We start from the raw sequence: 12,848 nt of genomic DNA, 5'->3' as shown, positions 1-12,848 counted from the left end.
GAGAATTGAGAGAGAGAGAGAGACAAACACACACACACACACAAAGAGGAGAGGGGAACTGCTGGGGCCGGCCCGTATTGAAGAATATGGCCGAATTTACCCGGGCTGGCCGTATATCGGCGTATAACACGCACACATCATTTGCCCCCTATTTTCAGGGGGAAAAAGTGCGTGTTATACGCCGATAAATACGGTATATAGTAATTTTATTTATACCTACATATTTGTCTGCAAACCCACTTTCTCCAGCCGAGGTTTGTGGCTCCCCCAAAAGTCAGCCCAGAGGTCCAGCAAGCTATTCTGAAGAATTGCATTGTGAAGAAACAATATGTGTAGCATCAGTTACCTGTACAGGTGTCAGCTCTGTCTTCAAGCAGAGGCTGGAGATGTCCATCTTAGGGGACTCCAGGACTCTTCCCAACTCCGGGATTATTGCAGCGATGGAGGTTCATTCTGTGGCGGCTTTTGGCGTTTTGGTTAAAATAGTGATATGCGTTGCTTTGCAGGTAACGTATAAATGGCTGAGCTTTACCTTGGGAGTTCATGTGAATCAGGCCAAGCAGTAAGTATTGATCTCTCTCGTCTGTACTTACGGTAGTAGTCCAGACTACTACTCATCTCTGATACAAGTAGTCCTCGATTTATGACGACAATTGAGCGCAAAACTGCTCTTGCTAAGTGAGATTGTTGTTAAGTAAGTTTTGCCTCATTTTATAGCCTTTCTTGATACACTTGCTAGGAATCACTGCAGTTGTTAAGTTAGTCACACAGTTGTTACGTGAATCTAGCTTTCCAACTGTCGGAAGGTTGCAAAAAGGGGATCACACAACCCCAGGATGCTGTGACTGTCATAAATGTGGCCTTTTGGATCAAAGTCGCCCAGCCGGCTTTCATGCCTAAGGCGGGACTAGAACTCACCATCTCCTGGTGATTGGCCCAAAGTCACCCAGTTCCCTTTCATGCCTAAGGCAGGACTAGAACTCACCGTCTCCTGGTGATTGGCCCAAAGTCACCCAGTTCCCTTTCATGCCTAAGGCAGGACTAGAACTCACTGTCTCCTGGTGATTGGCCCAAAGTCACCCAGCCGGCTTTCATGCCTAAGGCGGGCCTAAAACTCACCGCCTTCTGGTGATTGGCTCAAAGTCACCCAGCCGGCTTTCCTGTCTTAAGGCGGGACTAGAACTCACCGTCTCCTGGTGATTGGCCCAAAGTTACCCAGCTGGCTTTCCTTTCTTAAGGCGGGACTAGAACTCATCATCTCCTGGTGATTGGCCCAAAATCACCCAGTCAGCTTTCATGCCTAAGGCAGGACTAGAACTCCCCGTCTCCTGGTGATTGGCCCAAAGTCTCCCAGCCAGTTTTCATGGCTAAGGCAGGACTAGAACTCACTGTCTCCTGGTGATTGGCCCAAAATCACCCACTGGCTTTCTTGCCTAAGGCAGGACTAGAACTCACCATCTCCTGGTGATTGGCCCAAAGTCACCCAGTTGGCTTTCATGCCTAAGGCGGGACTAGAACTCCCCGTCTCCTGGTGATTGGAGGAAAGTCACCCAGCTGGCTTTCATGCCTAAGGTGGGACTAGAACTCACCGTCTCCTAGTGATTGGCCCAAAGTCACCCAGCTGTCTTTCGTGCCTAAGGTGGGACTAGAACTCACTGTTTCCTGCTTTCTAGCTTGTTGTCTTGACCAAACCGCTTTTCATTTATAGCTGTTTATAGCAGCACAGCTTAATTTGGACGACATGTGCTCCGTTTAGTTTTTCAGGGGACAGTTACTGAAAAATTCCAAAATTGTCTATTTTAACCTCTAGTCTTTGCGCTCTTTTTTTTTACAGAATGTTATACGATTACATAGAGAGGAAGCGGAAGGAGAACGCGGGGGCCCAGTTGCACGTCACCTATTTACTGGCAGGGAACCTCGTTCAGAACGGGCACACCGTAAGTCAGAACTTTCTCTGGCATTCGACATTTGGATTTAAACTTGGTAGCCGGAGTGGCAGTTTAAACCTGGAATTGCAAGCTTAAATTGCTTCCCTGAGAATTAGTTCTACCCAGGTCCAGAAAACGTGTAATTCAGATGACCTATGTCAGTGATGGCAAACCTTTTAAAGATCGAGTGCCCAAATCGCAACCCAAAACCCACTTATTTATCGCAAAGTGCCAGGGCCGCATCAGCATTGTGGTGCCCTCATGGGGGGGCGGGGCAGGGAGGCACCTCTGAGTGCCGCCTCTGACACACAAAAACCGGGGGGGTGCAAAAATGGGCCGCCGTGCTGCAAGGCGCAAAAACGGCTGTGCCGTGGGGTGCAGATACAAGGCGCTGCACCATGCAAGAACGGGGCAGGGTTAGTATCACGCAGGCACTAGCCCCGCCCCATTTGCAGCACCTGTGTGCTCACGGCTCCATGCACGCATGTAAAATGCTTCCCCCTCCCTTTTCTTCCAGTCCACCAATCGACCATGGTTGGGGACCTCTGCTCTACCATCTCTACTCGAGCTTGCTAGTCGGTTGCTTCGCCTCCTTTGTGCTGGGCGGGGCTCCTGCTCCGGGTGGCAGTGGCGGCCTGATGGACCTGCTGCTGGTGGCGTTGGCGCGTGCCAACAGAGAGGGCTCTGAGTGATGCCTCTGGCACCTGTGCCATAGATTCGCCACCACTGGCATAGAAGGAACGGTTGCTGGAATTGGGGATGTCTAGTTTAATGAAGAGAAGGACGAGGGGGGACATGATAGCCGTGTTCCAGTATCTCAGGGGCTGCCCCAAAGAAGAGGCAGTCAAGCTATTTTCCAAGGCGCCTGAAGGAAGGCAGGACAAGAAGGAACAGATGGAAACCAATCAAAGAGAGAAGCAACCTAGAACTAAGGAGAAACTTTCTGAAGGTGAGAACAATTAACCAGTGGAACCACCTGCCTCCAGAAGCGGTGAATGCTCCAACACTGGAAGTCTTTAAGAAGAGACTGGACAGCCATTTGTCTGAAATGGTATAGGGTTTCCGGCCTGAGCAGGGGGTTGGACTAGATGACCTCCAAGCTCCCTTCCAACTCTATTCTATTCTATTCTATTCAAACTAATCAAGGAGAGAAGCAACCTAGAACTAAGGAGAAACTTCCTGACAGTAAGAACAATTAACCAGTGGAACCACCTGCCTCCAGAAGCGGTGATTGCTCCAACACTGGAAGTTTTTAAGAAGAGACTGGACAGCCATTTGTCCGAAATGGTATAGGTATCCTGCCTGAGCAGGGGGTTGGACTAGATGACCTCCAAGCTCCCTTCCAACTCTATTCTATTCTATTCAAACTAATCAAGGAGAGAAGCAACCTAGAACTAAGGAGAAACTTCCTGGCAGTGAGAACAATTAACCAGCGGAACCACCTGCCTCCAGAACCTGTGGATGCTCCAACACTGGAGGTTTTTAAGAAGAGACTGGACAGCCATTTGTCCGAAATGGTATAGGTATCCTGCCTGAGCAGGGGGTTGGGCTAGATGATCTCCAAGGTCCCTTCCAACATCATCATCATCATCATCATCATTATTATTATTATTATTATTACTACTACTACTACTACTATTATTATTATTATTATTAATTTAGTTTAAAATTCAAAGGCTGGGAGGTTAACAAGGCAGCAGGAGCATCCTCAGGCTGGCAGCCAACCCTGACCTATTAATCCTCGGTCTTGACATATTGGGCAGGAACAAATATTTGCTGAAGTAATAGGCTGCCTTTTCTTTCCAGTACCATAAGGTTGCAGTAGTGAAAGAAGATAAACTAGAAGGTAAGTTTGCACAAAACTTCAAAAATCATCTTTGAAAAATACGTAAAAAATTTTGTATTTTTTTTTTTGTTGCATTTTCCCCCCCTGTGAGGTGGGCTGAGGTGAGAGGGGGATCACCCCGTTTCCCCCACTTGTTTTGGGAAGCTTCCCTCCTGTCTTCACGTGCCTTCTGCCTCCTTTTCTTTTTTTTCTTTTTTTAAATAAAATTTTATTGATTTTTATAATTAAACAACAAATAACAATAAGATGCATTTACATACACAAGCAGAGAAAACAAAAATAATCCAAGTCAATACATTGTCAGAAACGCTCGGCAGTCCCCGCCTTGCCTCCACCCTCATCCACTTTCCTGTCCTTCCTCCCTCTAGCCCACAACCTCTCCTCCTTCCTCCTTTCCACCTACCTACATCCCATCTCCTTTCCAACCACCTCCTCGAGTGCAATTTGGTATACCAGCCGAGCATCTCCTCTTATCAATACAATTCTTGTTTACCTATAACATGTAAATACATCAATTTTTATAATTCCCCTAATCCCCTTCCCCCCCTAGACTTCCCGGAACCAAATACAGGATTGAAACACATCCCATTCCATATCTAAATTACAATTTAACTAAACAAACATAATACAATCAATATATACCTACTTTAACTCTAATAAAGCAATAAGTAAAAACAATAAATCTACTCAAAAAACTATATGATATTTATCCACTCCATACTTTCTCTAAATATAATCTATCCACCTTCAACATTTAAGCTTTATATAAATTTTTTTCTTACATTTTACACTTAAATTTTTCCTTCACTTTCTTCCCTCTCAAGTCAATACTTTCAAAAAAAAAAATCTTAAGTCAATACTTCCTTCTTCACAGCTGGAAAAGTAAAATAGAATCCCAATCTTAAGTTTATCAAATATTTTGAATCTTTCAAAATACTATTAAGTTCTTTACAAATATATAATCCTTTTTATATTATCTTCTGCCTCCTTTTCCAGCCATGAAAGCCAAGCTCTCCACGGTGGCCAGCGTCCACGTCTACAGCATCCAGAAGGCCCTGCTCAGGGACAGCAGCCCTCTCTTCAACACCGACTACGACATCCTCAAGACCAATCTCCAGAACTGCAGCAAGTGAGTTGGCTCTTGGCCAGGGTGTCGTGGCTGACATTCGGCTAAGCCACGCGTCGCAAGCGTGACAGCCTGACATGAGTAACCCCGGGGGGGGGGGGGGAAGCAGCACCGGGGGGGGCANAAGCGTGACAGCCTGACATGAGTAACCCCGGGGGGGGGGGGGGAAGCAGCACCGGGGGTGGCAATGCAGGAAGGGAACTTAGTTTTCTAGGGAGATTCTCCGTCATTCCAGGTCCTGGTTATCCCAAAGGTGCTTTTTTCACGAGGCAACTGGACTTTCTTGTTTATTTCTTTGAAGGCGTTTCGCTTCTCATCCAAAGAAGCTTCTTCAGCTCTGGATGGTGGGGAGTGGAAGGATTTATACTCCTTGCAGACAGCTGGTTGTTTGCATCCTTTTTAGAGGGTCGTTGAGGCCACTTGGAGCTTTACCTGTGTCCTGAGGGTCACTTGAGTGGTGTAAATGGGTGTGGAGCCTTCTTGGCTGCAGGATGTTTTCCGCCCTGTCTCCATTGTTGAAGACAGGCGCAGGCTGTCAGTCCTTTTCCTCTTAGAATAGAATAGAATAGAAATACAGAATAGAAATACAGAATAGAATAGAAAAATATAAAATAGAATAGAATAGGAAATAGAGAATAGAATAGAATAGAAATACAGAATAGGAAATAGAGAATAGAATAGAACAGAATAGAATAGGAAATAGAGAATAGAACAGAATAGAATAGGAAATATAATAGAATAGGAAATATAGAATAGAATAGAATATATGGAATGGAATGGAGGTAAGAATAGAATAGAAATAGAAGTAGAAGTAGAGAATAGAATAGAATAGAATATATGGAATAGAATAGAATAGAAGAATAGAATAGAATAGAAGAATAGAATAGAATAGAATAGAAATACAGAATAGAAATACAGAATAGAATAGAAAAATATAAAATAGAATAGAATAGGAAATAGAGAATAGAATAGAATATATGGAATGGAATGGAGGTAAGAATAGAATAGAAATAGAAGTAGAGAATAGAATAGAATATATGGAATGGAATAGAATAGAATAGAAGAATAGAATAGAATAGAAGAATAGAATAGAAGAATAGAATAGAATAGAAATACACAATAGAAATACACAATAGAAATACAGAATAGAAGCAGGAGACCCTCTACCATCTTAGACAAGTGACTGTCCAGTCTCTTCTTAAAAGCCTCCAGTGATGGAGCGCCCAGGATTTCTGGTGGTAAGCTGGTTGATTGTCCTTACTGTCAGGAAGCTTCTCCTTAATTCCTGACAGCAGCAATGTGGCTGCCAACTTGACAGGCAGTCCTCGACTTAACAACAGCTCATTTAGTGACCATTCCAAGCTACAACGATACAGGGGAAAAAGGGACTTACGACCCTTTTCTCACCCTTATGACCGTTTCACCATTCCCTCCGGTCCTGTGCTCAGAATTTGGACGCTTGGCGACTGGCTCACGCTTATGACCGTCCCAGTCTCCCGGGGTCAGCTGGATCCCCTTTTGCGACCTCCTGACCAGCAAATTCAGTGGGGGGAGGCCAGACTCAAATAACAACCGTGTGGCCGACTTAACAAGTGCAGTGATTCACTTAACAACCGTGGTAAGGTTGTAAAACTGGGCAAAATTCACTGAAACGTCTCCCTTAACAATGGGAAATTCGGGCTCAGAGGTGGTCGTAAGCGGAGGACTATCTGGAATGATATTTAGTCCAGCTGCCAAGGAAATGGATTGGTACACATGTTGTACATAGTATGTTTAGGTGTGTGTCATCTATGTGTTTCACTTTGAGAGCGGGCCACTAAATTTCATTTTTGATGTGTGCCGTTGTGCCCACAGTAAAAAAAATGACAATAAAGGTTATCTTAGCTTATCCTATCTTATCCTATCTTCTTATCTTTTCTTCTTATCATATCTTCTTATCTTATCTTCTTATCCTATCCTATTCTATCCTATCTTATCCTCTTATCTTATTTTCTTATCCTATTGTATTCTATCCTATCTTATCCTATCTTCTTTTTTTTTATTAAAAGTTTTATAAAGGTTACAATATTTTCCCCCATCCCACCCCCAACCCCCCCCCCCACTTCCCAGAGCTATTCACAGGGTTAACAAATAATAATCATAAATAACATTAACCAACTATTAAATTACCAAATGTATAAAACACTTTAACTCCCTTTTTACATAAATTTAAGTAAATTAAAATTAAACACAATAATAAACAAATAATAATATCATAGTAATAATTAAAAATAACAGAAAAATTAAACTATTATGAAATATTAGCAATAATAATACTCTAAAATTTACTCAAAAACCAAATGGAACTTTTTAGTCCCATATTTATTCTGAATATAATCTATCCATCTTCTCCAATCTATCTTCTTATCTTCTTATCTTATCCTATCCTATCCTATTCTATCCTATCTTATCCTATCTTCTTATCTTATTTTCTTATCTTACCCTATCCTATACTATCCTATCTTATCCTATCATCTTATCTTCTTATCCTATCCTATCTTATCCTATCTTATCCTATCTTCTTATCCTATCTTTTCTTTTCTTATCTAATCTTATCTTATCTTGCTAGATTCAGTGCCATTTGCTGTGCTGCCGCCGTCCCCAGGCCTGTCGCCGAAGACTCCCAGGCCGAGACCCCTGCCCAGGGCCCCCCCCAGCCTCCCCCCACCACAAAGGGGCCGGACGCGCCCGTGCTCAACGGCCAGGCACCAGGCACGTCGTCCAAGCAGCCCACCCAGCCAGCGAAAGGCATCCTGGGAATGTTTGCGGCCAAACCAGCCCCCAGACCCAAGAATGGCCACAAGGAGGCTCACCTGGACGTCAAAGAGACCCCCGGGGTAGGTTTTCCTGCTTCAGTACTTTGCAGAAGGACCAGGGCTGGCTGGGGAATTCTGGGAGCTGGCACCTTCAAGCCACCACGGTTTGAAAACCCGGAATCTAGAGAAAATACAGGCAAGTCCTCGACTTGCGATGGTTCCAAGTTACAACGGCCCTGGAAAAAGGGACTTGCGGCCGTTTTTTCAGCCTTAACGGCTGTCGCGGCCCCTCCGGGGTCACGTGATCAAAATTCGGAGGCTCGGCGACTGACTCGCGTTTGTGACGGTCGCGGCATCCTGGGTGTGTGTGTGTCTGTCACACGATCAAAATTGAGCCATTTGGCGACTGACTCATGCTTATGACGGTCACAGCATCACGTGATCCCCTTTTGTGACCTTCCGACGAGCAAAGTCAATGGGGGGAAGCCGGATTCACTTAATGACTGTGTGACTCAGCCACAGCGGCGATTCGCTTAGTGACTGTGGCGAGGAAGGTCGTAAAACGGGGCCAAGTTCACTTCACAAATGTTTCAGTGAGCAGCGGAAATTTCGAGCTCAATTGTGGCCGTAAGTCAAGGACTACCGACGCTTCTATAGCAAACAGGTCGTCTTTAACTTACGTTTTTTCCAAGTCCCGTTCGAGCGACGTCCTTGAGAGGTGGGACGGTCTCGAAATCAGCCTTTCCGTCATGGTTGAAGGCGGGATTTGAATCCGGGTCTCCATAGCAACAACATTTAGGCTTTACACTGGCGGTCCTCGACTCACGACGGTTCATTTCGCGACCGTTCAAAGCACTGAAAAAAGGGACTTACGACCGTTTTCCCGCAGTTGAGACCTTTGTGGCCTCCTCAACGGTCACAGGATCAAAATTCGGACGCTTGCCGACTTGTCTCACATTTACGACGGTTGCAATGTGATTCCCTTAACAAATCACTTAACTAACTGATCAACTGCAGCGATCCCCGTAACAACGGAGGCCAAAAGATCGTAAAATGGGACAAAACTCACGTAAGTGTCTCACTTAACGACGGGAATTTTGGGCTGCTTGGCAGTCATAAGTCAAGGCCTGCCTGGGTAGCAGCTCATAGCCCATCGCAGCATTTTTAATGGATTTTATTGTTACCTCTTTTATAATTGTTTCTTTTAATTACTTTTAGGCTTCAACGACCAACAGCAAAGCCCCAGCGAAAGGAAATACGCTGAATAACTTCTTTGGGAAAGCTGCCATTAGCAAAGAGGGTAAGCTGCTCTCTTTATTTTCCGTTGTAAGTACTAGGCAGTCCTCACCGTACGACCACCATGGAGCCTGCGTGTTCTGTTGCTAAGCAAGACCGTTGTTAAGTGAGTTTTGTCCCGTTTTACGACCTTTCCCGCCACATTTGTTAAGCAAATCGTTGCAATTGTTAAGATAGTAATATTCTATTCTATTCCGTAATTCTATTCTGTAATTCTATTCTGTAATTCTATTCTATTCTATTCTGGTTGTTGATAGTAAGACTTCTCCTTTGACTTGGCATGTCGGAAAGTTGCAAAAGGGGATCACATGACACACGCACGCACGCACACACACACACCCAGGACACTGCAAACGTCATAAATACAGGTAGTCAACTTAGGACCAGAACTGAGGTCAACATTTATGTCGCTGTGTAAGAAATCTGTGGAGTTTTGCCCCCATTTTATGACTTTTCTTGCCCCGTTGAATTAAATTGCTGCAGTTGAAGACAAGGACGGGGGGGGGGGGGGGGGGGGGGGGGGGGGGGGGGGGGGGGGGGGGGGGGGACAGGATAGCAGGGTTCCAGTTTCTCAGGGGCTGCCCCAAAGAAGGGGGAGTCAAGCTGTTCTCCAAAGTGCCTGAAGGCAGGACAAGAAGCAACGGATGGAAACTCATCAAGGAGAGAAGCAACCTAGAACTAAGGAGGAATTTCCTGACAGGGAGGACAATTAACCAGTGGAACAACTTGCTACTAGAAGTGGTGGGTGGTTCATCACTGGAGATTTTTAAGAAGAGGCTAGACAGTCACTTGTCTGAGATGGTATAGGTTCTCCTACTTGAGCAGCGGGCTGGACTAGAAGATCTCTTAAGGTCCCTTCCAGATTCTATTCTATTCTATTCTGTAATTCTGTTCTGTAATTTTGTTCTATTCTGTAATTCTATTCTAATCTGTAATTCTATTCAGTTCTATTCTGTAATTCTATTCTATTCTGTAATTCTATTCTACTATTCTGTAATTCTATTCTATTATGTTTTATTCTGTAATTCTATTCTATAATTCTATCCTGTAATTCTATTCTATTCTGTTTTATTCTGTAATTCTATTTTATAATTCTATTCTGTTCTGTTCTGTAATTCTATTCTATTCTATTCTGTAATTCAATTCTGTAATTCTATTCTGTAATTCTGTTCTGTAATTCTATTCTATAATTCTATTCTGTTCTATTCTGTAATTCTATTCTATTCTGTAATTCTATTCTGTAATTCTATTCTGTAATTCTGTTCTATTCTATTCTGTAATTCTGTTCTGTAATTCTATTCTATTCTGTAATTCTGTTCTGTTCTGTTAGCTTTCCCATCTTCTCCTTTCAGGTGCAGGCAAAGCCAGTCCTGAGCCGGAGCAACAGAAGGAGGAGCGATCCGTGGCCAAGCCAGCCGTTCCTTCCACGGACTCAAAGTCTCCTCCTTCTCATGAGAAGCCCAGCAAGGAGGCCGAGCCGGCCAGAGGGCAGCCGAGGGAGAAGAGAAGGTAGTGGGTTTGCGTTTTTCTCGGTGACAAGGCTGCAAAGGGTTGGCCCGCTTCAGTCATTCGCGCGATTCATCGCACCACGTATGCCGGTGTCGCTAAACGGGACGTTTGTTAAGCGCGCTTTGCCCCATTTTACGACCTCTCTTGCCACAGTCGTTCAGCCAATCCCTGCAGGTGTTAAATTAATAACACGGTCATTAAGCGAGTCTGACTTTTCCCCCATTGGCTTTCTGGTCGCAAAAGGGGGATCACGGGACCACGGGCCACTGCAACTGTCATAAATACGAACCAGTTGCCGAGCATCCGGATTATGATCACAGGACTCTGGGGAATGCTGCGACGGTGGTGCCCCCAAAGGTCATCGGTCTCTTTTTCCCCCAGTGCCGTCGTAACTTCAGACGGTCACTAAATGAGTTGTTTTAAGTTGTTTGCCTTGGGCAAAACTCTTCGTTTTCTGTCCTTTTTGTCGAAGCTGATCTCTCTTTCTCCCAGAGCAAAGAGGGCAGACATGGAGGAGGAGGAGGAGGAAGAGGAGGAGAAAGGAGCCGGACGCTTGAAGAAGAAAAGGCGTCGGATCAAACCACCCCGGTCAGACAGCAGCAGCGATGAGGAAGGTGAGTGTCCTGGTTCCGACAGATGAAACTCTTCAAAGAACTTCGAGGCATTGTCACTAACACAATCGAAGCCAAAATCTGAATTCCCCTCCCCCCCTGAGCACATTGTATCAAAGCACAATTCCCTCCTCCAGTTCACAGTCATAAATCACATTCTCCAATTAGCTTGAAATGCAGGCCTTCCCTCCGGTTCTCCAGCCCACCATTCCTTATCATCTCGTATTTCAAAAGCCCTGAATTCACACACTATTACAATATTGTTATGTCTAACTAATTCCCATCACATTCCTTCCCCCCCCCCCCCAGTATCATCTAACTCGTAAGAGTAAAGCATAAGAGAGAAAAAGGCTGCATCTCCATATGTTGTCAAAGCAGGAGCATCCGATGTTAGCCGCGTTGACAATCCACATGATGGACAGGCAGGCGGCGGTTTCAATATTTCCATTCAAAGGGTCGCTTGGGCTGTTCTTATACAGACATCAGAGCAGACTCCTTAATGTGCAGCTAATTAGACAGCTATTTTTCTGGAGAGCTAGCAGAATGTATCTGATCAACAGAGGTATCAAAAGTTGATGTTAATATTATTCAATTAGGTAAAATCAGGTATCAACTTGATTAGCAATATTAAAATCAGGCATCAGGTTGATATGAATAGAACATAAAATAAATCACATTCTCCAATTAGCTTGAAATGCAGGCCTTCCCTCCGGTTCTCCAGCCCTGCCATTCCTTATCATCTCTTATTTCAAAAGCCCTGAATTCACACACTATTACAATATTGTTATGTCTAACTTAACTCCCATCACATTCCTCCCCCTCCCCCAGTATCATCTAACTCGTAAGAGTAAAGCATAAGAGAGAAAAAGGCTGCATCTCCATATGTTGTCAAAGCAAGAACGTCCGATGTTAGCAGCGTTGACAGTGAGTAGAGGCCAGGATGGGGTCCACCGACCCTTGCAGTCCACCCTTGAAGTCAATTTGAACCCTCACAAATCTTGGGCTGGGCTCCCCAAGCTGCGTCTGCGTGGAGGCCACCCAGCTTGCTAAGCATCTGAGGCCCTTTGGAGACGAAGAACAAAAGGCTACGCGTGCAGCCAAGGCAGAAAAGCAGTGTGGAAAATGGACAGATAGTTTTCCTTTCCTTGCTGTGGTAGAACATAAAGCATTTGTCCATCAGAGTTCATCGTGGGAGATTCAGAACCAATGAGAGGAAGTAATTTATACATAATTTCCCTGAAATGTTCTGCCATCACGTATAGATATTGATAATTTGATGATGATGATGATGATTATGATTATGATTATGATTATGATGTGCCTGGCTGAGGAATTCTGGGAGTTGAAGTCCACAAGTCATCAAAGGGCCAAGTTTGAAGACCCCCCCTGGACTTCAACTCCCAAAATGCCTCAGCCAGGCACGCTGGCTGAGGCATTCTGGGAGTTGAAGTCCACAAGTCATCAAAGTTGTGTTAGTTACCACCTTTAAAGCGCTCCATGGCATCGGACCTGGATATCTCCGAGACCGCCTTCTGCCACAGATTCCCTCCCACAGACCGGTACGCTCCCACAGAGTGGGTCTCCTCAGGGTGCCGTCGGCCAAACAGTGTCGGCTGGCGACCCCCAGGGGGAGGGCCTTCTCTGTGGGTGCCCCCACCCTCTGGAACGAACTACCCCCCGAGATCCGGATGATTCCGGATCTCCTTACTTTCCGCCGCGCCCTCAAGACATGGCTTT

At 45.0% G+C, this 12,848-nt stretch overlaps 1 protein-coding gene across 1 annotated transcript in view; it reads left to right on the top strand.

The window, feature by feature from the left end:
- The window catches only part of POLD3 (DNA polymerase delta 3, accessory subunit), a 19,287-nt gene that overhangs the window by 2,417 nt on the left and 4,022 nt on the right, over window positions 1-12,848 (top strand). Inside the window, exons 2-9 of the mRNA XM_029284050.1 lie at window positions 507-562; window positions 1,835-1,937; window positions 3,735-3,774; window positions 4,771-4,903; window positions 7,509-7,776; window positions 8,914-8,986; window positions 10,344-10,500; window positions 10,993-11,114. Of these exons, the coding sequence (XP_029139883.1) occupies window positions 507-562; window positions 1,835-1,937; window positions 3,735-3,774; window positions 4,771-4,903; window positions 7,509-7,776; window positions 8,914-8,986; window positions 10,344-10,500; window positions 10,993-11,114 (952 nt within the window). The remainder of the gene's footprint in view (window positions 1-506; window positions 563-1,834; window positions 1,938-3,734; window positions 3,775-4,770; window positions 4,904-7,508; window positions 7,777-8,913; window positions 8,987-10,343; window positions 10,501-10,992; window positions 11,115-12,848) is intronic.

Source organism: Protobothrops mucrosquamatus, unplaced genomic scaffold (genome assembly GCF_001527695.2).
Source record: "Protobothrops mucrosquamatus isolate PMUCROS unplaced genomic scaffold, P.Mucros_1.0 scaffold344, whole genome shotgun sequence".
Lineage (NCBI taxonomy): Eukaryota > Metazoa > Chordata > Lepidosauria > Squamata > Viperidae > Protobothrops > Protobothrops mucrosquamatus.
This window is presented reverse-complemented; position numbering and strand designations above follow the sequence as displayed.